The following is a 27537-nucleotide window of genomic DNA, read 5'->3' as shown; positions in this document are numbered from 1 at the left end:
CGTCTGACATAAACCGTCCTATTCCTTTTAGGAAGCCTCACACTATTCTTTCTGTTTGCCAACAGACATCACAGAGGGGAGACAACAAACTGATGCCATAAAAACAGCAAATATGAATATGGAAGAACAGTGTCACTTATTATCTATTGTGATTTTAGAAGTGCCCCAACCCCTTTCTTACAATGTTCAGGTGGTATTGTCCTCAGTCGTTACAAATGCAAATAAGACATTGTCATCAGCCTTTCATCTACTCTCAAGATCCTGTATGTTCACAACACAGAGCTGTTTAACATCTGTTTAATGTCTTGTGAAAAAGGCCTCATATAAAAAGGGTTTCATAAGACCCCAGCTTGTCCCTGATCTCTGCATATTCCCCCTGCTGGAGTAAAGTTACTGAGCTGACAACTTTAAGATTTGGTTGTGAATGCCTTACAAGTCCAGTAACCTTTACTTTGTGATAAAAGCCACACTTAAATCTTGACAGGCATTCAGTGCTCTGGCTCTTTGACCAAATCCTGCAGCCGAGCACACATCTGTGGATCAGTGGAGACGCCGTGAGGCACAAAGGGCTGCCTGTGATCACACGGTGGCCCGCTGGCCTTGTCCTTGTGTTCTGGATTGTTGTAGCAGGGAGATAACCAGGGGAAGGACAGTTCTTCCAGAGCTAACAAGGTGTCAGAATGTTCCAGGAAGATTCCCCTTATAGAAATCTCTCTCTCTCTCTCTCTCTCCCTCCCTTCCTTTCTTTCTTTCTCTCCTGATTCCCTCTCTTTCATTCCAAGGCCTTTCAGAGTCTGCCTCTGAACCCAGCAAGTCTGGGCAGCCTCTGCATACCTCTGACACCGGCGTCACTCTGTCGGCTGCACAACGCATCGCCAGCTCCAAAAAAACTCTTTGTTCACAGCAACAGGGACGACAGAGAGAGGAGGCCAGCTCATCACCCACATCGCCAAGAGGGGACCAAGGTAAGGCACTGTCCACTTGGGAGCAAAATACGGAGAGTGGGACAGCTTCTTGAAATTGAGAGAAATTGTGCGCTAGGGTTTGTTTAGGACCATGTTTTTCTTTGGTGTTCAACCACAACAGGCTCAGACATGAGGAGTGCTGTCCTCTGGTTTTCAAGGCTTCACACAGTCATGCAGCAGTCAGAGAAAATAAAGGGGGAAGGGGTGTAAGGTGCACTTCAGTGGCTGATATGATTTAACAGATCATATGTTTTTCCTTACCGAACAAAACTCAATGTTTTCCTTCGGGGTGCTTTATGGTTTAATATGTGATCATTAGCAAAAAGCAACAGTTAAAAAAAAATGCCTCCAAACTTTCAAATGTTCTCAGCTAAAGACTTAAATTTCTTTATCCAGACAGAACGATAATCTCTTTGAATTTTCCTTTAGGCATGGGATATTTACTGAAATTGTCACTAATCCATTGGAGAGTGTTCAACCTCAGTTCAGCCTCCCTAAAATGTCGTCGAGGTAAACATGGCTTGAAGGCATTTTTAATGAGCTGTTGACTTTAAAAGTGGCAGGCGTTCCACAGTGTCTTGTGCCCTGAGGTTGCACTTGCATGGCTCTGTTAGCAGCGCATTCACTCAGAGAGCATAAACAGCAGTACGACATCTGGCTCTACACATGTATTTTTTTACTTTCTATGCTTTAGCTCATTGCTTGCATTTGCAGATGATGTGTGGGCTAAAACAATTTTTTGAATCCACAACTAAACATTTTTTTTTATATGATACCATTTTAAGGAATCACTTTGTATTCTTCCCACAGCTGACTGTTGCTGACCGGGGAAATAGATTTTGAAGCAAATATCATTGCTACAAAGACCTTTTCTGGATTTGAGCTGGGCACAATTTAAAGAGATAAAGACCATGCTGAGTTCACTGGATAGGTGCAGGAAATGGTTGCAGTCCTTTGATCCCAGCAACAGTTAAACAGTTTCACAGGTAGTTCTAAAATTCCTTTGTAACTCTTTCAACAAATCGCAATTTTGACGCCCCCAGTCTCATTATTATTCCCTGTGCCAGGGTCGTCAGGAACTAACCAGCCAATGTAATAGGGTAGTTAAAAGTGAACAGCAGTTTAAAGTATTTGCAATATTTACTCTGTCAAGTCCTTTATTTACAGTTTCATTTTTCTTTGAAAAAGCCAAGCATTTCGATGGATGATTGGAAAGAGCAGTTGTTGGAACATATTCAGGAAAATACAGTTTGACAACGCATTATGGTTATTATAGAATCCAAAAGCCCAACAGGGGAACCTGCATTTGTATCTGTTTACCATTTTTAAATTGAAATAGGTGACTTTTATCTCATTTTCAAAGTATATCCCACTGTTCCATAATATTCTTCACTCTTCAGTATATGCGTGTTCTGAATAATGGTATAATTCTGTTTTATCCTGACAAACTAATTGTATTTTCTTTTCAGTTGTCAGCTTGATGTATTAGGGCCTTAACCTTCATTTCAGATAGAATACTTAACTCAAATCAGACCCTAATGGAATGGCTTTAAACACAGTACTTTTTACTTAAACTCAAAACCTAGAGTCAATTGTTTGGTTAATATAAAAAAAGAATAAGAAAATAATGTTATCACACCTTCCTTATATAGAAGCCCAACCTCCTAATACATTTTTCTTTTGTAAATGGTAAATGGACTGCATTTATATAGCGCTTTTATCCAAAGCGCTTTACAATTGATGCCTCTCATTCACCCATTCACACACACACACACCCATACACACACACACACACACACACACACCAATGGTGAAAGGCTGCCATGTAAGGTACCAATCAGCTCGTTGGGAGCAATTAGGGGTTAGGTGTCTTGCTCAGGGACACTTCGACACGCCTAGGGCGGGTGATCGAACCGGCAACCACTCTTACCTCCTGAGCTATGTCGCCCCTATAGCTATGTCGCCCCTATTTTAATTCAGACAGGGAGGGGATCAGAGTGCAATAAGTGTCATGGTAGAGAATCAAATCCCCTGGCCACATGGGGGATTTGTATATGCGTATACATAATTGAATGAGTAGCTGGGCCAGAGGTTTTTAACTCAACCTTAACCAGATGCTGTTCTGAAGGTGTCTTTGGTCTGCTGTCCCTGCTCGTGACAACAACAATAATAATACTATTTATATTCAGTCTATTCTATGTGTGCCTACATTTTTTCAGAAAGTGTCAGAGAGGCCCCTTTGAGACGGAAAGAAGACAGGAATGGATCCTGGCGATAACTGGATCCCAGAAGATGTGGCCCGATGGTTAGATCACATTGGAGTCCACCATCACTCTACAACCTCACAGAGAGGTAGCATCTCTCCACATCGGTACACTTGGTCAAATCAATGCATGGCAGCTGAGTTTTGTCCAGCTCACCTGTATTCTTCTTACAGTTTCAAACGGTGTCAAGGGTCAACACTGTCAGATAAATGTGTAATTGGTTTCAGTGGCTGAGTTTCTGAGGTAGAAAAGTCCATCATTCCAGGACTTAAATTAGGCCATTACAGTGCTAAAGTTTAGTGGACACAAAACTTTTAATGCTTTTCACAGAGTATATACAGTATTTGTCTAATAGAGCTGTATGGTAGTCTGAGGTAATTCGATTTAAGTTCTTAGTTTAACAAAGGCCAATCTAAGAATCAAGCAAGTAACATTCTGAGAACAATTCAAGTTCATTTTACATTTCACATTGCAGCCTACATGGATTGCATGGAAATTTTTCCTCAATACTCAACGATCTAATTTTGCTAGATTTAATTGGACAGTAGCCTGGCCTCTACAACACATATTACTCCAATGTTCATGTATTCAGTCTATTTAACGTGTAGGCTAACCTTCATGAAATTAATATGAATTGTATTATTTGAGTTGCACTGAAATATGCGAAGATGCTGTGTTGAGATACCGGTGCAACATAATTCTCACAATTATAGTATCATGCATATACCTACTTTCTTTTGGTTCTAGGCAACGGAATTGACCTGCCAAGCCAACATGTCATGGAACAAATAGGTATGCTTCGACCACATAGGCGGACCAGGGTGGCCCACCTAAAGAGTAGTCTTCATAGTATTTAGTGTAGTATTTACCTTGGCTGAACCACCACGCCCAGTTGTGAATGCCTGACTAGGTAGTTCGGGCCCACCTAGTTATACGCAGGCCCAACTATGAATATGGTTAGCATGTTTTTCTCATATGAATTCTTATAAATGAAAGTACTTTATTAAGTAAAGGGATTGTGGAGATGTACAGATTTGGAAAGCATTTGTTGCACTGTGATTTGACAACGTAAAAGTCCGGCGCTAGGACCGAGAGATTTCTGGATAGCGGATCTAGCACTTTGGCATTCCTCTCATTCCAGTATGAATGGGAGTGATTGTTGTTACTCTGACTACCCCGCTCAACTCCGTCCAGAACAGCTTTCAAAACGTTATGTCAAGCTCATCCTCGGGGGAAGCACTTTATCAATTTTGCTGTGATTATTTGCGTGGGAAGAAATATTTTGGCACTTTTCGGTGGGATAATTAGGAATAACGCCAAAAACGCTAAAAGAGGTAAAGAAAATTGTTCAGTAATAACACAACTTTTATTTCTTGGACTCGTGCATTTTTTCATCTCAATTTGTGTTGCACACAGTGGGGATAGCCTAACTTGGTTCAGGTTTTCTACTTGTATTCTCCAGAGCCTGACTATGAAAAAGTATTTTTGTAACCCGTCATGCGGAATATAAAGAGAAACGCGATGTTCTTGTAACAAGCACGATGCTCTCGCATGTTGGTATATCTGATTTCGTTTCACAGAAGTAACTTAAAATACTTTTGTATGCATTTTGAAAAGCTTGCCAGTCTGGTGCAAAACTACTTGTGAGACATTCTCAAAGTGCTTAGAAAAGTAGAGTGCGGTTCATAGCTAGGTGTTGCTGAAATGCATCCTCTAGTTTTCTATTTGTGTTCACGAAAATTGTGTCACCCACGCTTTTTGCGATACCATTTCAGGTCTCATACTCAGACAACGTCCGCACTTCTCTGCTGAGTACACGCGGAGTCCTTGTCACAGTTGGGCAAGATGCTCGTCTGCTCAAACACTGTTAGTTGGGAAAATAATTTTGGAAGAGACAAATTTGTTTGACAATTTATGATTGTTGTGGAATATTGTAGCTCACTAGGAATAGTTTTTAAACAATGTGAAATTGAACAAAAATAGGATGATGTCTTAAATGTGTTTTTACGCTGTTGACAAAGGCCGTTTCGGTAGCCTGCCGTCGTAATGTTAATAGCTTACATATTGCAAGCTCACGTTAATCTCTGTCTTATATTACTTGAAACAGCAGAGTAGTACTAATTGTACGTCGTGGTGTGTAGTGTGTAATGATACTATAACTCATACAATAACTTAACTGTATGTGTGTAATTTTAAAACTCTATGCGTAAAAGATTTATTGTGAAAGAATAATAGAAGTTGGTATTTCACTTTTTACCGTGTAAAACACGTTTTGGTAGAAAATTAGGCTATTTATTGCTTTTGGTAGGAAATCATCTATTGCTATTTTATTATAAAGAGTATGAAGGATAACAGTGTTGAGTAAATGACGAGAAATAAATAAAAAAAATAGCCTACGTAGCCTATGTTTACAATTGCACGTTTTGTTTATTAGGCCTATGTGCCCACGTAATAGCCTACGTTTTATAGCCTACATCCCGTTGTACAACTGTATTGCATATAAGGTATGGAGAGGTTATTTTCTTAATTATAAGCTTCATTACTATTTTCTTAATGATAAGCTTCATTACTAATTAAATGCTTCATTCATGAGAAAAAACTGATTCAGACTATGCAATGCAAATTGTAATCTCTGGACACAACAGCAATTTAGATCATAACGTGAAATCTGATATTTAGTTATTTTATGGAACCCTCCATAGTTGGCTTGTTTTTTTTATTTTATTTTATTTTTTTTATTTTAAACACAGGTGAGAGAACACCAATTAACTAGAAGTTAGCCATGAATGACTGTCGCTGAGGTGAAAGCTTTTGGACTGACCTCCCCACTATCTGATTTGCTTCCCGTTTTATATGGGGTGTTGAATGGGGTTAGAATGGCTTGCCAGATAGCTTGTTCCTACAGTTATTTTATCCTTGAGCCTTCCCTATCTTCATTTTAAATCCCTTTTGGATACAGATCTTACCACTAGGTATAAAGTCTTGGCATTGGCTCAGTTCACCCAGGGGCATATTGGATGAACTGCATGCTCAAACTCAAAGTAACAAAAATAAATCTCAGTTCTGAACTCCTAAATGCAAGATTGTCTTTTTGTGAAACTCATTAGTGTTACTTATTGTTATTTAAAATCTGATATTTAAATAATAATAAACCAATTTGGTATTTGATCTAACAGAACGAGAAGTTTTGTTTTTTCAAATGTTATGACTTACCAACCTATTAACATCGAAGAAAGTTTCACAAAGCTTGCTGTCTCGGGAAGACCAAAGGAGAGGTGCTTACGCAGTATTTTAAGAATCTGAAATATCTTTCTGCACATAGACTCTGGAGCATCAAGTCACAAGAACCACACTCTGTATCACATGTTTCCCATTCTGCTGAGGATAATGTCCTGCCAGAGGACATCATCCCAAAGTGAAAATATCTTAAAAGAATAGAACATGCCCAGAAAGTTAGAGTCAAGATTCCCAACTCATACATTTGTACAATTTCCTGGGTGTTCCTTGAATGTTATTTTTGAAGTTGCAAAGGGCATTTAAAAATGTTATTCACTTTTTTTTATTCCAGTTAAAAATTAAATTTGAATTCTGGATGGTAATCCATGTTAATTTATTGAGGATAATTAAATGCGTTCAATAAGTATGCAATCTTATCATTCCTAGGATGTGCTGGAAACATTTTTCTGTGACTTTGACTGAACAATAATATGTATAAGACTTTGGGCAATGTTCTTGTCAAAATGTTATCTCCCAACCAATTGGGAATCTTCCCCATTGTTTTTTGAAATGTTAGTGGGGCTACATCTCCTTAAAATTATCCAATGACAGCTGGCTGTGGTATACCTCATGCGTCTTTGTGCCTTTTGCAGAACTGAACATGTGCATAATTTCTATCCGCATCTGGCCATTATGATGGCTTGTCAAAACTTTACCATGTCCTGCAATTTGTCTATTATACTTACAGGGTTTATTTGATTTTAGCTGTAGCATCTCATTACTGGTCATGCAACAGGGAAACTTTTATTCGCAAATCCACGCAGGTGCATTTTTGGATAAATAGCAATGTCATTATTATGGACATTGATTCAATGTGAATTAATGCCACCCTAAACTTAGTGATTTAAGTTATTTCCTGTTAAATGTGTGGTGTGAAGATGTTACACATGCATGTATAGATAATACATTTCCAGTATGACTTATTTCATTGATATCAAGGAAGAGAAAAAATCTCGGAATTATTTTTGAAAAGTGATCAAATTCAAGTACATGTGTAATGAGTTTAAACATGGCCTTATTTGAAATTTTACATAGCAGTAAAGCAGTAATTATGTATGTATGTGTATGTGTACTGTATACATAAACACAGATATGTTTATTTTGGTATTTGGCTAACCTGCAAATATTTAGCATTGATCTTGGCTCTCCTAAGTCATTTTCATGTGATGGTGAGAAATGCCAGTAGATGCTTAGTCGCTCAATGTGTGTTACCCAGTCCTAAAAAATGAAGAAATCTATTGTTTGGTTTTTTGTTTGTTTGATTCCTTTACATTCCTCAATTTTCTCAGCTTTTCCTGGGTATCACAGCCTGCACAGTCCACTCGGGGTGTCGGATGACATTGTCTGCTGCTATCCAGAGCAAGTGCCATATGTAGGAAACCATGAGCTTCTCCCACTGACAACCCACCGCTTTACTAGAGCTGAGAGAGAATCAGGTATAAGGTCTCTTCTTACATTACTCTAAGGTGGATTCATTCATGCTTGGTGCCTGTAAACAAATTTCTAACTTGAGTTTTATACTCATGTTGAGTGACCTGAGGTGGCCCTTATGTCAATACATTTCTTTCAGAAGAATACTTGCATGGACATCAAAATTACACACTTTACTGATGCTTTAGTATCCGTGTCTATAGCTGTTTTAGTTATATGCTCTGGACTCTAGAGCTGCCAACATCTGAGCAGCAATCCTTGAACTTCCCACAGGTGAGGAGGCCTGTTTCAGTGTCTACCCAGCCCCACCTCCCCTGTACCCCCTTGACAGTGAGATGCGGGGTTCTGAGGACACCGTATCGGGCACGGTGCTGCAACGTCTGATGCAGGAGCACCTGAGGTACGGCCACCAGGGTGACTCCGTGAGCCTGTTGAGCATGCAGTCCGCCCAGCTGCCCACTCCATCGCAGCCGCCCCACCAGCACCAGGCCGCGGCAAGCACAGGGCCCAGCGCTCCGTCCTCCACCGAGAACCTCCTGCAGGACGATCCGCAGGTGGTGCACCAGTCAGCGCGACAAGAGCCACAGGGGCAGGAGCACCAGGTGGACAGCACAGCCATGGAGAAGCAGGGCACCCGCGCGCAGCAGCAGCAGCAGACCGAGGAGCTGCCCACCTACGCGGAGGCCAAGGCGCAGTCGCAGCTCTTCAGGGGCCATCAGCAGGCGGTCGCTGTGACCCCAGGGTACTACACGGCAGGAGGAGCCCCCGCCCCCACCGTCAGCTCCGCTTCTTCTTCCTCGTCCTCCTCCTCATCCTCCTGCTCCTCCTCCTCCTCGGTCACTCAGAAGGCCCGGACTGAGGGCAGGGCGACGGTGAACCGCTCAGGCGGCGGGCAGCCGCACAAGGACGAGGCGCTGAAAGAGCTTAAGCAGGGTCACGTCCGGTCCCTCAGCGAGCGGATCATGCAGATGTCCCTGGAGCACAACGGGGCCAAGCAGCACCCGCCAGGGCCCGGGAGCAGCAGCCTGCCCTCCCAGGGCTCCTCTGCCAAGGTGCTGAAGGGCGGCGGGGTGCCCCCTCCCCCACCCCTACCATCGCCGCCGCAGGCTCAGGGGAAAGGAGGGGACCCCCGAGGGCCTCCACCTGAATACCCCTTCAAGTCCAAGCAGACCCTCTCCCCCATGGGCAAGACTTCACTGGCCTCCTCACCCATAGAACATGGACACTTCTTCAGTGAACAGCACCCAGGGCCAATGGCAGACCTGCCCAAAGCATACACCATGCCTCAGCCAACCAAGACAGAGATCACCTGTGTGAGATACCCACCACCGCCAGAATACTACACCAGGTAACTCTCCTCTACATTATATCTGTGTGCCAGAAACAAGGCCCCTAACCCCTCTCACTTCAACTGACACCAAATATTCAGGCTGTTTTACATTCTAGCACAAATGCAAACTGTAACCAAGTTTCACCATTCATGGAAGATGTAGATGAGCTCAGCAATTGACTTAAGAAGGGAAAATGTAACAAATTTTGTATAACAAAATATTTCAACTTGCTCACTTTTTTGCTAATCAGAGACAGGAGTCTAGAGAGCTACTTTGTCCCTCGATAACTTTGTGAGTTTGGCTGGTAAAAAATGATTAGCTGAAAACAACTGCTTCGGTTCTCTGGCATGTGTGTATTTTGTGTCAGCCATATTCTTTGCATCAAGCCAATACCACTAAGTTTGTTTGAAACAGTTATCAAATAAGGATACAACCCCATCCTTACTGGTTTTAAGCTTTCCATTTTTATTGTTCAGAAAGTCAACATTTGCTCCCTGTTTATTATTGTCAATGTAAGACATACAAAGGCATTTTTGGAACCATCTATCCCACTACCATATAACTGAAAAGACAGCTAATTAACTGCATAACACTTATCAACAACTTATGCACAAAGAGATAAAATGATTTTTATATTATTCAGTTTTATATTGTGTTCATGTTTTATATAGTGTTTATCACTATAAAAATAATGGTATACAGTTTATACAGGAAGTGCAGAGGTTGGCAAACTTGCAACTGGCATATCAGTTTGCATCAGGTATCATAAATAACATACATGCGCTGTTATGAATAAATAGAAGTAGTCAATATTAGCGTGTATATACCATCACCTTTGAAATCATGTTCCCTAATGTGTCCTGATTATGAAGGAATGCTTCAATGTTAGCTATTCAAGGTAAGGATTTGATCCCTGGTCAAATTGCATGTTTCGTTGATTTGTAGTTATTTTTTCAAAATTCATCAATAAATAGTAATTGTGCATTCAGATTTGCAGAAACATGTCACATTATAGTTTGTACCCTGCAGAGGCTGTTAACATCTTTTCCCTTAAGGTTTCTAGAAGACATGAAATTTAACAAGGGGTGCCCAAACATTTGCATACCACTGTATATTAAGAGAAACTAAAAAAACTATATCAAATATATAGATTTTTTAAATAAATTGCTAGATTTTTTCTATATTTTCCACCCCCTACTTCCAGCATATCTACTAGCATGATAAAAGCATGCTTTGAGCTGTATTTGCTTTCTTGCTTTCTTTTGACTCATATTCAAAAAATAATTTAAAAGCATTTGTAAAAATATTACATTATGCCACAAACATGGTTACCACCAACATGAAAAATGTTTCCAGCTTGATTACTTGCTTCTTCCTTACAGTGGTGTTTAGTGAAGCTTGTCACATGACAACCCTAACTTTTAAAGAGGTCAGCACAGTGGTGCCGCAGCCACCAAATGATAGCTTTGTCTAAATGGCTTACTGGGGAAGTATATGAAGTCACAGGGGACATGTGGTCATTTGTTTTTGATTTGTCCCAGCATTCTCTGTTCCAAAGAACCCTATGAAGTGGGAGTGTGGAGACAGTTTACATGGAAGCAGAGTTCAAATATACAGCGCACTGAAGTAAAATCTGAGGGGTCACAGAGAGTTCAGAGAGCTGACACTGTTCAGGTCCTGCCTACATCATCTGTGTGCTCTAATATTGCCTACGTGGCCTCCTGGTTCTTTAGTGATCACCACTGCGAAAGATCCACCTTTTCATTCCACCACATTAATATTGGAAATTCAATAGAACAAAAAAATCTGAGTTGTTCCCAATATTATCCAATACTACATTTTGACAAAAATTGTCAGAGAATCCGCTGTATTTTTCTTTTATTTTTTTTTGGGCTGGTGGCTTCGGGGGTGCTGGGTGATTAGTTAAGCTAATTTCCTTTAATGTCCTTAACAGACTTTTAAAGAGCTAACATATCTCAGTGACAGTTCCCCAAAGTAGGCTTCTGTAGCTGTGAGCCAGATGAGACACGAGCATATGGTGGCTTCACTCGTTCATGGTGCGGAGGGTGTGAGCCAAGTTGGCAGTTGACCTTTATGTGCAAAGATCTGAAACCAGGGGCAGTGCTGTCAGGTGAGGCCTGCCAGGTAGATGTGAGATGTGGCACAAGTGCCTTCAGGGTGTGTCTTGCAGGTGTGAGTCAGGGTAAGGTGATCTCTCTTTCTCTGTAACCCTAGTCATACGGGAATAATTCCTGACATCCTCAGGATTCTGTCTGATACATCAGCCTTCGTAACTTACACCAGGGGTAATATTTAGCCGTACTTGTGTTGCTGTGATGAAGGGACAGAGGTCTCAGCTAGTGACTTTCATCACACGATACATGATTTCCCCACATCCTGTGGTTAGTACTGCAGTCTTACAGGTGTCTGTATTCTGGATAAATAACTAATGTGCATTTGTAAAAATAAACATAAATAAACCAATGTAGCTACTGAAATTTCAATGCTTATTGACCTAAACTAAATATTTTATTTATTTATTTTACAAAAGCAAATCTATCTTTGTTGTGATAATTGTTTGTTTTACTTTAAACAAGCATCTATTTCTTGTATGTATACCTTCAAAATTGTTGTTAGATAGTTAAACCCTTGCTTTCTCTATCTATCTCTTTCTTTCTCTCTCTCCTCCTATATCTCCCTCTCTCCCCCACCTCAGGCAATTCCCTGTGTCCCTGGGGGGTCTGTCCCTGCAACAGCACAGCCCTATGTCTTCACAGACCTCCTCCCTGTCAGTGGGTTTGCCCCCCCAGCCACAGCCCCCGCCTCTGCCCCTCTCCCACCACCCTGCTCACCAGCACCCGGGGGCAGCCTTCGCCATCGTGGCCCGTGCCCAGCAGATGGTGGAGATCCTGTCTGAGGAGAACAAGGCCCTGAGGCAGGAGATGCAGGCATACTGCGAGAAAGCAAACAAGATACAGCGGGTACAGTTGAACATGGACTGAATTTTACTTTTTCAGATATCAATTTTCAACACAGAAAGAATAATTTATGTACTAAATAATTTATGAATCCAGTGCAGATTTAGGGTTGTATAGGGCAAACAGAGGACAATGCTGTGATTCATTCCCGTCATCTCAGCTCCTAAATTAACTACTCCATTTATAATGCACAGTTAGACTGAACCTCCCTAGACTTATGCTCCATTGAGTTCATGATTCTCATCAACCTTCGCAGTCTGAACTGGATTTCCAGCATATTTAAAAAACACACTGCCTATTTGGATAACAAATCTGGGAAAACCAAAAAAGTGTCTTTTCTGTGGACAGATAAAAACTGTGCATAGTTGTACAAGGTGGTGAGTTCAGGGAATGTTGTTGGAGAACACACGGGAGGGTGTTATTAGTCTGTCTGGCATCACCCGCGATGGGCCCACAGGGGGGTGGGGGGTGGGGGTCCATTGTAAAGCATGCTGGCGTCTCGCTGTTGCCTGAACAGAAACCCAAGCTTGATTCATTGCCAGGCCACCCCTCCCCCCCTTTTAAATGCTGAAACAAAAGACTCTTTGATAAGCCTCCCACTTGCCTATACAGCACAAGTGTGGAGGCCTGGTCCATCTGTTGGACCACAACAATCCTTTGTAGTGAAAAAGTCAAGTCATTTGAGTGTGTGTTTGTCAGCAGGGGGTAGGGGCGAGAGGGTTATATACTGATGTGTGGTTCCCATAGAAACATACCTGAGTTGTACCTTAGTTGTATCAAAATTAAATTGCTGAGTTGTCCATTTCAAGTCCATTTTAAAATGTCTTGCTCTCAAAAATGATTAGACATGATTAGGCTGTTCGTGGATATGTAACACAATGGTGAATCCGTGGAGGAATATGGTGAATTGAAACTGCATGATCATGGCTGCAGGTCTGTTGATTAGAGTGAAAGGCTTTGAGCTGTGCTTCTGGTGCTTCATAGTTTGAGATGGAGATCCAGAAGATCTCAGAGGCATACGAGGGTCTGGTAAAGAACTCGTCCAAGAGAGAGTCCCTGGACAAGGCCATGAAAAACAAGCTGGAAGGGGAGATCCGACGCTTGCATGACTTCAACCGGGATCTGAGAGGTCAGACATCAGGGTCAAACGCCCACACGTCTGGCACCATACCTTATGGTTTACATTACTTAGGGGGGTAACTAAGTCAGCCATTAAAAACCCTACAGGCTAATGCCTCCCATGCGCCATACAATGCTGTATTACTTTCTGCTGCATCCCATGGGAAACCAAGGTTAGCCTCCTTTAAAAACGGAAGAGGAACATGCATGTGTATGTGGTGCACCCCCGCATACTTCTCTGTTAGCATAAGGCAGGCCCAGATGACCTAGGTTCAGGTTAAAAAGGCCATTCCTGAGAGACTGCTTCTACTTTGTTTTGAGATGGCTATTTTTATGATATTTTCTTTCCTGCAGATCGCCTGGAGACAGCCAACAGGCAGCTTGCCAGCCGGGACCTGGAAGACCATGAGGACGGGCGGGCAGCAGGACTCTATCTGCTACAGAGTGAGTATGCAACCTGCGAGCGCCAATAATTATACCTTTTACCTTCTTATTCTGTCTCTGTCTCTCTCATTCTCACTTTCGCTCTCTAGGCCACTTAAGTTCATGCCACCTTCTGTGGCTAAAATGGTAATCCAAATAAATTACCCTCCTTAAGGCTTTCACTGAAAAATGTGTTCTGAGCTGCAAGTGAATTACTTCTGGGAAAAAGCGTTCTTGTTAAGTAACAGAAGACATAAAGCAAATCAGGGACATTCTTTGTCGACATTTTAAAAACTCATAAGAGCCTGATTTGTCATGCTTTTTGAAGGTCTTAACAGGCCTTAACACCCTATAGGGCAATTTGTACTGCAGTACCAGAAATCATGTTCCATTATGTACAATTTTGTCTTCTAAACTTCCAATTTCCAAGTTTGGCTTGATTTCTGTCACACTGCTTGGTGGTTACTGCGTTAGCAGGGTAGGAATCCCATCAGTAGCCTTGTGGATGGACACAAAAACCTAAAATATATTTTCACAATGTTGTTATAATATACTCCTCCTCCGGGAGGCTTACATCTGTGGCTTACACTAAGGCCAGCGTGGCTCCAGTCCAGTCCATTTATCGATTGCTCATTTTGATTCTGATAATGAATGGGTAACCGATTGGGTAACACTAAAAGTCATGCATTCCGATTCCAACAAACAAGTATACGCCAGTGTTAGATTTATCAATGCCCTACCTGTAGCTCGCTGTACCTATGCAAGATCCTGATTCACCAAATGAAGTAACTGGCCGTAGGCACAAACCTGGTGGACAGACCTGTAAGATGTCAGACTCTGTAGTTCTCTATGCATTGTATCCTTCTCTTCCCAGTATGTGCTTAGATTAGTAAAGTCAGATAGTTTTCCTTGGGGTGTCATAACAATGTGGATGTTTCCACAATAGTCCTTGGATCTTTGTCAGCGGAGCTGCGCTGGCAGTCCTTGCTCTGCCAAGGCCAATTTGAGGAGTGCTGTCTGTGTGTCAGGGGGAGCAGTGTGGTCTGTGAGTCGTCGGTGCAGACAGATGAAGCGACAGTGCTCAGTTACGTGGGGGTGAAGTGGAGTGCCCTGTAGGCACAAAGATTTTCTTACATGCTGTCTCTGTTTGGCCACTGAACTCTCCATAAGTCCATAAGTTATTTGATGATACTGGCTGCACCATTTTGGGAAGCTCCTGTAGTATTTAAATAAAGAAGTTAAAAGAAGGTGAAATAAAGAGGTTGTAACGTCTTGGGTTTAAATCCACTGCAATATATCAGTTGTCTTTGACATGCTTTCCACTTCAAGTTATTTTCAAACTCAAAGCGCCCTGTTAACTTTTTTATTTTTTTCTTGTTGTAATCCATTGTGCAGTGGTCTGTGTATTATCAGCAATCAATCTCTTCAGCCCTGAGTGAAAGGTTAAATTGGCTTGTGATTGAAACCCAAATTGAGACCAAAACAAAAAGAAAAAGAACCGGATGTTAGAAAAAGTGCATGGAAGACCTCGATCATTATTGTGTATGAAACGTTTGGAACTTTTGTTTTTGTTTCTGTTCTGTTTTGTTTTGTATAGCCTAAACCTAGTAGTGAAAGGGTTGCCTATTAGAACATGTTATGTAAAAAGGGTAGGTATAATAAGCTAAAGGTTCAGCCTATACCTTTTCGGTCAATATTTTTTGTTTTCCTTTTAATTTAATGCCTTCTTGTATTTATTTATTTCTATGTGCATTCTTTTTGGAAAATTGTTAATAAGGACCAAAATAAATTACTACTACTACTACTACTACCTGGCAGATTTCTACAGCCCATAAAGAGATAGCCCAGAAGTACCTTGCGATAACAGGATATAAAGTACACGAGGGAAAAAAATCAATGCAATAAGAACACTGCTTATTATCCACATTTTCAATTAATTTGTTTTGAGAGCCTAAACCTTCTTGTGTAAGTGGCCTTCTTGGTGATTTACTTCCTGGAAAACAGGATTTCTACAGCACAATTTTCTCTATTCTTAATTTTTTTTCTGTTGTTCTCTTTCTTTTTCTCATTCTCTCATTCATTTTCTCTCTCTCTCTCGTTCTCTCTTTCCCTCTGCTCTGGGTGCACTGCTGCTAACCACAGCTTCTAATCCTGGTATTTAAATCCCAGCTCTCTGGTATTTTGCACTGTGCCTGCGAAATGCTGACTTGCTGGGGGAGAGATTCCTCTGCCAGGCCTGGCCAGTGGGAGAAGCACTCAATATGGCTGTGACCCACTCTGAGTCACAATGACTCAGGGCTGGAGGTGTCACAGAAAGAACCATGAGCTGCAATAATCAGAATGCACTTGTGAAGTAGTGTTTGCTCTGAAGACCGCAATGAATAAAGGGAAAAAAGAGTAGACTTCATATGTGGGTGCACATTCAGTGTTCATTTTCTATTTTCAGACATACAATTAGCCTTCACTAAAATAGCACCCTTAAGATCACTAAACAAATACAGTTGCTCCTCCTTCTGCCCCTCCTTCCCCCAAGAGACTGAGATTTCTGGATTTATGTGGCCAAAAATGTAAGGTAGGAGAGCGTTATGACCTTGAATCCTGGTGGGAACAGGATTGTTGCACCCCTGGGTGATGTAATTTACCTGAAGTGCTCTATTGAAAATGAGTTACAGATTTAGAGCAGTATGCATGCTTTCACATGTACCAAAGACCGAGCTTCCTCTTTCATGAAGGCGCCATGTGATGTTGTATACACACCGTATCTGATGGAAGCCTGAAAAACAATAGCATTCAACCAGGGAAAAAAAAAAAGAAAATAAAATTGTCACAAAATGTCTTGTTTCCCGAATTCAACAGGACTTAGGATGGCTTAGGTCTTTTAAACACACACAGCACAGCACAGCAGAGGCTCCTGCATCTGCTCGCTGCTCCTGACCTTTTGTTCTTAACTGGCTGTTTTTGGCACATATTTTTGCCCTTTGTAAACTAGTGACCCAGAAAGATCTTATCTTTCCCCCAGTTCTCTGTCTTATTTTCCTTCAGTGTATTTGCATGTGTACCATGAGACCTCGTTTTGGCTCTTCCTGTCATTTTTGCATTTAAAAGCTTACTTCCCACCCCTGAGAGTCATGTGTTTATACAGGTTCAGCTCTGTGTGAGACAGGGATGCAGACGTTCATTCTGGGCTTATACTTAAATGCACTTGGACTGGGACAGTCCTGGCAATTTGACTGCCGTTGTTGTAATATAGTTCAATGTCTGTTTACAAAACCCACATGAAATAAATGCAGACATTGTGAATTGCCTCTCAGTCATTGTTTGATTTGAAATACAAATATGATTTGTACAGAGGAAAAACAACAAATTTGCCATCACTGTCACAGTACTTTTGCATTTAACTGTATGTGGAAAAGGACTAGAGACACATCTCCTTGCTGTAAACTGACAGAAATGTTTTTAGCATGAGGTTTGGAATGATATACTTCGTCCAGAAAAAATACTGTGCAAGGCTGACCTTGGGATCGAATCAGGACTTTAGCCGGTTAGCCCTGCATAACTGGTGGTAGAGTTTTTGCTAGGTTTCAGTTGGCCAGGGTCTTTGTCTCATTTCTCGAGATCTGTGTCTTTAGTGATTCCTGCTGAAGAATGCAATGTTTTTTTTAAGTTGTGGAAAGTTTGGGGAATTTTTGTGTTAACATTATATGCTCCTGGGAAGGCATTGGCTATGGGAGTTTGCTGCTGTTCACCTGTCAGAGCAGGGCTCTCTCAAATAGCTCACAGTCTTCAAGTGTGTCAGTCGATGTGTTTGCCTGAATAACACGCAGTCCTGGGGAGTGACACAGATCTCATTTCTCCCCGCCTCCCAGCCACTGCACACCTAAATCTAAATCGGGCGGGGGGCCTCATGGACGTGCCATGCCATGTGGAATGGAGTCCTCATTTTTGTTTGTCTGCCAAGGCCAGTGCTGTCCTGTCTGCTGGCTGCTGCCCCCTCTGAACCAGCCCCCGCTTTTACAGAACAAAGCTGAGCGCCATGCGAGCCGCATAGGCCCCACCCAATCCCCAGCCGGTCCCTGGCATCAGCACTTTTGCCATTCGCAAGTGAGGCCCCTCAGCCTTGTATTCTGAAATAATTGAGGTGCAATGCCTGGGCAAAACCACCCTGTTCTATTAGGTCGTCAGCTTCTCTGAAATCTCTCTAACCTCACTGTTCTGCTGTGGGCAAATCCAGGTCTCATGAGCTGCTTGTACCCAGTATACCCCAACTCTGAATTAAAGTTATCAACCGTGAGATCCAATGGAATAAAAATTTGTACCATTCAGTACCCTCATAGTGAATCCACATTTTTGATACCTGTAAAACACCCATCCCAGTTCCATCCTAAACCTCCAACCTGTTCTTGATGTGAGAAAAATTGGTAACTAATGAATGTCTAAATTGTGTTATGTGTGTATTCTTTTGTCTGTTTTAGGTTATCACAACACATCTGTAGGCTGTATGTGGCAGCTTCCAGACTGATATGAGAAAAAAATGAATTTGTTAATGACTAAGTATGGCTTTTGTCGTCAAAAACGTTTTATCTCTATCTTTGTCTCCTACTCTCGCTCTCGTGCTCTCTCTCTAGGCAGGGAAAGCATTAAGGAGAGAGAGAAGTTGGAGATGGAGGTAGCAGCCCTGCGCACGGCTAACGAGGACCAGCGGAGGCACGTGGAGATCCTAGAGCAAGCACTCAACAATGCGCAGGGCAAGGTGGTGAAGCTGGAGGAGGAGGTAGCTTTCCAGGCCCATCTGCATTTCGTATCTTATCCACGTACTGCTTTAAATTTATCCACACCTCGTAAGGTTACTCTATTTTAAGGTCTAGTTGCTGCTGATTAATACAGTAATATATTGACTGGGCACATTTTTGTAAGTAGTGTGTGGTCTGATTTTATATGGATGAATTTTGGTTCGGTAGGGCAAATTAATATTTAATAAAAAGAAGTGAAATTCAAAGTTTGAAGTGGTATGTCTTTTAAGGTGAAAGGGTCAAAGTTTTAAGATTTTTTAAAGTATTAAGTGAGAAGGTGTGACATTGACGGTTGGGCGTGTCTTTCCCTGGACAGCTGCGGAAGAAGCAGGTGTATGTCGATAAGGTGGAGAAGCTGCAGCAGGCCCTGTCGCAACTGCAGGCTGCATGCGAGAAGAGGGAGCAGCTGGAGAAGAGGCTGCGCACACGACTGGAGAGAGAGCTAGAGTCCCTACGGTCCCAACAGGTGAGAGACTCCGCCAGGAATTATGCCACTCATGGACAGAGGCAACGCCAGGATACCAGGCACCATTGATCACTTGGAATGCTCCACTTTCCATATCACTTCCTGGTTCAATTTATCATTATTAAAATGGGGCTGAAACATTCAGATGCAGATTTTTCATTGTCTAAAATTTAATTTAAATTTTAAAATTAATTACTGAAGTAAATTTCACATAGTACATGTGTACAACATTACATATTCGAGAAACTGTGAGGATATATATTGTCCTAACTGCAATGCAGTCTTTCTGTGCTGAAGTTATGTGTACAGTTCCCTAGCTGTTACTCCACACTCCTAATCTGTTAGCCAGGTTGTTTGTCAGCTACATGAGGTTGGAATCTCATGCATGCTATGGAATCCTCAGGGGTCAGTGGTCACTGCCCCCAGGAAGTGCCACTGGTTTCTGGAATAGTGTCAGCTGGTTTTGGTCATTTCAGTTCCTTTGAGTCATAGAAGGGAGTCTCGTGTTCACCTCCTTGGCCTTCTATTCATTGCAATTACTTTGTCTGCCTCAGCCGTAATTGCAGGGCGTAAGGAAAGAGCTCCACAAAGAAAGGACATGCTAGAGAAGTCAGTTGACAGCTTGGTGAAAACACAAAGAAACCTGTGGCTTAGAACTTGTTGAGAGATACTGAAAGCATTTGATACAGGGCTTTATTTCTGAAATTCTTTGTGGTTTGAGAACCCAGAGGCTTGTGTCACTGGTTCACTGTCTTGATATACTTTTATCTAGAAACCTAACACACAGAGGTTCAAGAAGTTGGGGGAAAGTCTTTGTAAACTACCTATTGCAAAACAGTGCTACATCCAAAGCCAGTGGAAGCAGGAGGCAGACGTGCTGGGTTTCTGGTTTCTATTAGTCTGCCATGCCCTGCTGTGAAACGGCAGGGCATGGCAGAAGATGGTGACAGCCTGATTGTTCTACCTGTGCTCGGCTTCCTTTTGAATGCCAGGAGAAATGTCTGTATTTGATTAGCTCCCACTTAGAGCTGATTCATTACCGTTACATAATGGCACTTTGTGAAAAAAAAACAACTTTACTGGTATTTGGTAGACATTTTATCCAGAGCGACTTAAAATGCAACTTGCAAACACAAGTGTAAAAATCAGGGATCAAAGTACCGAGGGGGAAGTGTAGACAAATATGAGTACAAGAAGTGCTCGATTGACAAATAGCTCACTACCCTTTCTAACGTTAAACCAAGTTTTTAAACAAGAACAAAACAGACCTAGTGAGCACTACGCTACATTAAATGAACAACGGCAAATTATTTTTGAAAACAAACAAAAAAGAAATGACACCTAATCAGGGCTAATAGGGCTGGGTTAGTAAGGTAATAGTTCTTAAGGGATAATAGTAAGTGCTTGAGAGGAGTCGAGGTGCAGTCCGAAAACATGAGACTTCAGTCCACGCTGGAAGAGGGCCAACATCTCTGCTGTTCTGACTGCGATGGGGAGCTGTTTCATCCCCCAAGGGACCAGAACAGAGAGCAGACATGACTGGGAAGTGCAGACTCAGGCAGGGGGAGGAGTCAGACATCCCAAGGTTGCCGAATGGAATCTGGCTGGTGTGTATGCTTAGATGATCCTTTGAAGGTATTAAGGGGCTGTCCCCTTGACAGCCTGGTAGGGTAGCACCAAGGTTTTAAAATCTGATGGAAGATGTTACAGCTGGCCAGTGGAGAGCAGTGAGTAGGGGAGGTAACATGGGAGTGTTTTGTAAGGTTATAGACCAGGCTAGCAGCAGTATACTGTATGAGCTGCAGAGGTCCAATGGCAGGGAGTTGTGATCAACTCTCCAGTCTCCCCTTCTGAAGCCAGTATATACCTTAAAACATGATGATCGCCTCCCAACAGGAAGGGAGAAATAGGCTTGGTGTGAACTGGAATTGATTTCCAAATGGCATTACCTCCAAGTTCAACGGTGATTTATTGGCAAGACAGACAGAAGAATACACACACACACACACAAATATATAGTGAGCTCCATAATGTTTGGAGCAAAGACATATTTTTTCTTGATTTGGCTCTGTATTCCACAAGTTTAGACTTGCAATCAAACAATGCTGTGGTCATCAATTGTAGAGGTCTTTATGATAACTGAGCTCCACAATGCTTTCTGGCACATCTGTGATTCTTATGCTGACAAACACCAATAACAGCCTCCAAAGGCAATCAAAAGTCTAGAATCAAGACTAGATACTTAAAGCTCTCTTATACCTGCACTAAAGAAGCAATAAAACACACCTGATCCAAAATGGGGGGACTTTATATAAAAAGTGTGATTATTTCTACATGGTAAAATGAAAATACATTAAATACCCTTTAATATCCTTTAATAAAAGCTGAGAATCTGCACTTTAACCTAATATGAATTGTTTGATTACAAATCTAAAATTATAATACAGAGCCAGATCCAGAAAAAATATGACCAAAATTTATAGAGCTCACTGTATATATATATATATATATATATATATATATATATATATATAACATCAACATATGACACATCTGTACATGTAAACAGGTAATAGCTCTCTTTGTCTCTCTTCTCAATATCTTTCTCTCTTGCTGTAACAGCGTCAGGGAGGGGGGGCCCACAGTTCCCCGCCGTCGGAGTACAACGCCCCCACCCTGATGGAGCTGCTTCGTGAGAAGGAGGAGAGAATCCTGGCCCTGGAGGCTGACATGACCAAGTGGGAGCAGAAGTATCTGGAGGAGAGCGCCATGAGGCACTTTGCCATGGACGCCGCCGCCACCGCCGCCGCTCAGAGGTGAAGAGCATGCTGGGAACTCCGGGGTGTTCTGCCACAGCACAGGGCGCAGGGGGGCGGGGTCACAAAACCACATGAGTGCCGCTCCGTAGCTCTTAATGAGGCGGTTTGCAGAGGCAGCGTCTGGTCTGTCTAACGTTCATTTATCTCATCTGATCTGGGATTAGAAATTCCCCTTCTGTTCAGGCTTCAGTTCCTTTTATTAAGTCAGCTGCTGTAGTGCCCAAGTGCTTGGCTCAATAGTGAGACGCGGCTGGGTGTGTCCTTCTTGACAGGGATACCACCATAATAAACCATTCCCGTAATGGCAGTTACAGCGACAGCTCCCTGGAGGCGCGCATCTGGCAGGAGGAGGAGGAGATCCTGCAAGCCAACCGACGCTGCCAAGACATGGAGCACAGGTACCAGAGATCAAAGGGAAAGGAGACACGAAAATCGATGCCCCTAAAGCATGAGAGAACAGCCAACTTCTTCTTTTGCCTTTCAGCTAACTCTCAATGAGCACAAGCTATCTTAAACTCCATCCACATACATTTACTCTGGTCCATTACAAATTGCATACGAACAATCCATTCTCGTCATGAAAACTAGTCCATCTTTGTAATTATTTGGAAATATGCATGTAATTGAGGTTGGCTCAGATTTGTGTACAGTGTTTAAATTGCAAACTGCTTGATGTTGTCTGCCTTTCTTCTGTCCACCAATCATCCTTTCCTGTGGGTCTGACTGACACTCCTTTCTCCTCACGCCCGCAGAATAAAGAACCTGCACGCTCAGATCATCGAGAAGGACGCAATGATCAAGGTGCTCCAGCAGCGCTCCAGGAAGGAACCTGGGAAGAGTGACACCGTGCCACTGCGCCCCGCCCGCTCCGTGCCCTCCATCTCCGTGGCAACAGGGCTGCACTTGCGCCAGGCCTCCCAGACCAGCAGCCAGATCCCGGAGGAGAGGAGGGAGGAGAGAGGCTGGAAGGGAAGCGCGAGTGAGTGGCGGGTGGCAGTTTGACCATAACCTGCTTAGCGCACTGCTCATTAAGCTCTGCAGGATCCACATATTTCCAATGTAGCCATGAATTAAATAGTACATATTTACCTCAGATATATTCACAACAGTTTCAGTACATTAGCAGATCCACATAGTTGTTTGTATTATCCAGTAATATGCCTGGATGTACTGTGGATCAAACCACCAGAGGGATTGTGGTGGGGGGGGGGCCCTCCAACGCTTGAGCCTCCTGGGTTCTGACAGTAGTCTTCTGTTGTTCTTTCAGGTGTACTGCTGGGCAGGGAGCCCCTGGAGCACCTCCTGCCTTCCCTCCAACTGATCCCCGCCCCTGCCTCGCTGCCCTCCACCCCCCTGCTCTCTGCCCACATGAAGACTGGAAGCAAGGACAGCAGCACTCAGACGGAAAAGAGCCCCGAGCTGCTCAGGGCCACGCCCATCACTGGCAGGGCCAGGCTGGGCAACACGCCCAGTGGCAGCCCCATCCTGCGCCACACCCTGGCCAAGGGAGGAGGTGAGAAGACAGGTGAGGCCTAGGGGCGGAGCCGTTCAACCCACAGAACCACCACCGTGGGGTTGTGGGTGCTGGTCTGAAAAGCATGCAGTTGATGTGTTGCTGTATGCAGTCTCTCTTTGTCTTAAAAGCTTTGAGGCAAAGCAGTCCAAAAATATGGGCCCTGGGTCCCCCTGTCTCCCCTTAAACAAAACCAGTAGGTCCTGACTGGTTTTTCCTTTGCCTGGTCCTGCCGTGGTCCTGTTGTTGTAAACACATGCTTTGCTTTCTTGTGTTGTGACTTGAGTTTTGTGTTGACACCACAGCCCAAATAGGGGTGGTCTATGTGTAATTTAATAATTGGTATGGTTATATGGGTGGTGTGTAAATCTGGATATGCTCAGGTTAGGTATCTCAGATAATGGTGGCACCAGCATACACTATATATGTGTAACATATTTTCCTTCAGCCTGCATTATAGTGATCTGCTGTCCTTATGTAATTTTTTATCAGTTATTTTTAGTTGTGCTGTATCAATTCATTCTGGCATCATGCTACATTGAATCATCTAAATTACTGTAATGGCACATAGAAAAATAACTATTATACAAATATATGTAATATTTTTTATATTGAAATATTGTGATGTGTAGCCTTATCAAAACATAAATTAATCAAATTATAATTTTATATAGCACCCACCTTTAAACAAAGAGCAAAATTAAATTGAGACATTGGACAGCCACGATTACTACACTGTGTGCCAGTACCAGGAACTGCATAAATTGGGCGATAGATAGACCTCTATCCTAGTACACGAGTGTGAACATTTCCGTGCAACATGAAGTCAAGCTGGATGTGCAATTTTAGGAAGTACAAATCGCCTCTAGGGGTTTGTTTCCTTAAAAGGGAAGCTCAAGCTCAGAAATGTTCACGGTGATGTAGAATCCCTTAGGAACAGGCCTAACACAGGCTTGCGAGGGTCCCCCTCCACCTCTTAAATTGCCCTTTGTGTCGCTGTCTACAGAGATTTCCCTGGGCAAAGTGATGGACAGCAGGCCTCCCATGGGTTCTGGCCACCGGCACGAGCTCCCCGATGCGGATGTGGTGGAGATCCTTATCTGAGCCAGGCCTGCGCTGACCCAGGAAGAAGATGGCTGTCAGTTTCACACAGATTTGGGATGCGGTGTCCAGCAGGGAGACTAAGAGAGAGAGCGAGAGAGAGACTTGTAGAAGCAGATGTGGACAGTAGAAAGGGACCAGGTGAACAGATCGAAAGAAGGTTGAAAGAAGGCTGGGACTGTGTTTTTTTCCTGAATGACGGAAGCGGAAGCTAGGAGGCAATTTGAGAAATTCACAGGAAAAAGACTGTCGGAAGTTAGATGGAAGAAGCACCCGGAAGCAACAAAGGAATGAAAAAGGGAGAGAGGTGACTGAGGGAGAAAGGCTGAGTGGAGGTAAATGTCCGTGGAACATGGAGAGCAAATGGGTGGTTAATTTCACAGTTTTAAAAGCAGGCAGTTGTTTCATTTGGTTCTCTGACCTTGCAGTCTTAAAAAAAATAGTTGTGGGCCTTACATATTTTTAACAGACAAGGCATTCTGGGTGTGTGTCGTGCCTTTCTGATTCTAACAAACAATGTCTGTGAATTGTCATCAGTTCTAAAAAGGAATAACAATGCAAGAGAATTCTGCCTGAAAGGTGCAAAAAGACCATGCATTTCACCACGGTTCACTCTAGCTCAATGGAGTATACTTTTGTGTATTGTTTTTTTTTTTTTTGTGAGTAAAAAAGATTTACTCCCATAAGGCAAGCAGCATTTCTGTGTGTATATTGTTTCAGCTGTGAGTTTTGTAAGGGACGCAACCTTCTTGTGTGTGTGGCTGGCATTCCACAAGGACATTGGCCTTGGGCTTACAGCTGTGGGGCTATGTTTTGAGTGCAGAAGAAGCACTGGCAGAGCTGAGAAAGCTGTTAGCACAATTAAGAGTGGTAAATAACAGCTGGGCAGAGCTTAGCTTGTTCAATGTGAGGACAAATGTACACATGAAGGTACCGAGAGAACATGAGATGTTTTCTTTCAGACACTGAATATTCTGAATGTGTAATTCCTTACACAGACTCTGCAGCTACACTTCTACACTTTCACAAATTTATAAGTAAATAAAGGAATGTAATATAAATTTATATATAAAAATATAATTGGGATGAGAGAATTGCACAACCCCATCCTATGTGATGGATTGAATAATATGAGTTCCAATGCTGTGGGAAATGAAACCCCCCCCCCACCCCCATAAAAAAAAACCACTGGTCGTTGCATTTAACTTATCCTATCGTGTTAATAAAATGTAGGTATTGTTGATATATTCCCCTTTTTTCTCTAAACCTGTGTTACATCAGCAGGTTTAACTGAGGAACAGAAGCCCATGAAGGAGGGGTATGTGTGAAATAAGGTGTAAAATGGTGAAATCATTGACAATGAGAAAGAGCAAATAAAAACAATGCCTCTGAATGCCTTTGCAGACCACAGGAAAAGAAGCATTAGACTAAAGGGGGTTACTGCAAAATAGCATCGCTTAGCATTTGAGAGAAAGTTTAAACGGAAAAGAATAATAAGCAGTTGATTTTTAGTTTTATCTCTTAATTTTTAAAATGCTGTGGACTGTTTCGTCCTGTTAATTCATGAACCTTCTACTGTAGATTGCTGTGTTAGATACATTTTTATTAAAATCTAAAACTAAATTATGTCTTTACATCGCTATGGATAATAGAATTTTTCTAGATTTTAAATTTTCTATACATTGATTTTCACTTTTCATTTATTTTAACAATACATTTGGTTTTGTGTAGTAGTTATGTTCTTCTAAAGATGTCTGCAAATAAAATATTGAACAGATCTGAGGGTGCATACCGGGATAAAGGATAACAATTAAAACAGGAATATTTGAATCCGATGGTTTTGTCCTGACAGAAAACAGTCATCTCCCAAAATTCTTACTGCCAGTGGTCGCGTTAATGCAGGACTCTGCGTTTTTCTTTTTTGTTTTTTTTTTTGTTTTCCACAGAAAAAACCCAAAAGGAGACAGAAATACACTGCATTCTATAAATGGACATATTCCAAGTCTTTTGGTGTCTGCCATTTGTGCTGTTCATTGATCATAATATTAACACAGCCTTTGGTAGCATTGGGAGATTCAAAGATAAAGCACTTAATTTTAATAAAAAAGTTGAAAACAAAATGTCATGCTATTGCTAGCTTGCTCAACATGAGTAAATTAAAGACATTGCCACAAAACGATTAAATAATATTAGCCTCTGTGGCAAAAATTTGTTTTGATCAGAACACTAAAACATTAGTATTGTTGCTTATTCCACCCTGCTAATCCCTCTTTCATCCCACTTCTGTTATAAGTGTCAAAATAAAATTATGAAAGACATACATTTATTGTTTTATTGTTAGTTGACATATTGAATACAGAAAGTTATTTTTAAGTGAATTAGTGCAAAACGCAGATTTTGAAATGTTCTGTATTCCAAAGACACAGCATTCCATGGGCTAACGCAACCACTGGCTGTATAAGTTTTTGGTGAAGCATTTTTAGTTCATTCCAAAATATTGTTAACAGTATTGCAGTAAATATTGAAGTTTTTTTCTGATGAGATGTTTGTACAAACCTGTACAGGAAGGCGATATTTGTACATAAAGAATATGTTATTCTCTGTAGCAAATGGTGCTTCGGTCAACCAAAGAGATTCCTACTTGCAGCATACAATGGTGCCTTCATACGTGTACTGTACAGATTAAATTGAAAAATTGCACTTGTTCCTCCATGTCCATGATATGTGCTTCAGTGTTTGTTTTTACTCTAGATGTAGCCTTTGAAAAATTCTTGAAAATGCCAAAGCCTGAATGCCATTCCATTCCATTTATTTTTTCTTGTTGATCAAGCAACAATATTACATTGACTTCTTATTATCCATCCTGCTGTTTTCCTTCCTGTTCCAAGATGCTTCAGGATTGGCTTTTAAGTTTTGGTTCCAGACATATAGCTTTTAACATCAAGCTGCCCTCTAGCAGGGTCCTGAAGAACATAATAACAACAATGACAATAACCATAATGTAAATATAAGGAAACCTTATCTTAAACCACCAGCTGACAGGTAGCACCCACGTGGATGA

General features: G+C 42.0%; 1 protein-coding gene across 6 annotated transcripts; it reads left to right on the top strand.

The window, feature by feature from the left end:
- Window positions 1-824: 824 nt before the first annotated feature.
- On the top strand, window positions 825-27182 carry LOC118210130 (angiomotin-like protein 1). 6 transcript variants are annotated; one of them, XM_035386020.1, is made up of 15 exons: window positions 825-965; window positions 3185-3317; window positions 3977-4021; window positions 7795-7941; window positions 8210-9284; window positions 11984-12248; window positions 13230-13374; window positions 13719-13808; window positions 18413-18558; window positions 18894-19043; window positions 21666-21859; window positions 22171-22260; window positions 22615-22841; window positions 23130-23387; window positions 24382-27182. In XM_035386020.1, exons 2-15 carry the CDS (start codon window positions 3227-3229, stop codon window positions 24477-24479), a joined length of 3021 nt encoding a protein of 1006 aa, XP_035241911.1. In that variant the 5' UTR covers window positions 825-965; window positions 3185-3226; the 3' UTR covers window positions 24480-27182. The 6 variants fall into 6 exon arrangements, with proteins under 6 accessions (XP_035241911.1, XP_035241910.1, XP_035241913.1 ...); XM_035386019.1 differs by having other exon boundaries at window positions 826-965; window positions 22135-22260; XM_035386022.1 differs by lacking the exon at window positions 3977-4021 and having other exon boundaries at window positions 826-965; window positions 22135-22260.
- The last annotated feature ends 355 nt before the right edge of the window (window positions 27183-27537 follow it).

The sequence above is a fragment of the Anguilla anguilla genome, chromosome 12 (genome assembly GCF_013347855.1).
Source record: "Anguilla anguilla isolate fAngAng1 chromosome 12, fAngAng1.pri, whole genome shotgun sequence".
Taxonomy (NCBI): Eukaryota; Metazoa; Chordata; class Actinopteri; order Anguilliformes; family Anguillidae; genus Anguilla; species Anguilla anguilla.
This window is presented reverse-complemented; position numbering and strand designations above follow the sequence as displayed.

Excerpts from the sequence above, each read along its gene's own strand:
- LOC118210130 (XM_035386019.1), top strand. The coding sequence starts at position 3,227 with ATGGATCCTGGCGATAACTGGATCCCAGAAGATGTGGCCCGATGGTTA. Across the intron at positions 7,942-8,209 it reads TAGAGCTGAGAGAGAATCAG|GTGAGGAGGCCTGTTTCAGT; the intron begins GTATAAGGTCTC and ends AACTTCCCACAG. Across the intron at positions 22,261-22,614 it reads TGCCAAGACATGGAGCACAG|AATAAAGAACCTGCACGCTC; the intron begins GTACCAGAGATC and ends TCACGCCCGCAG.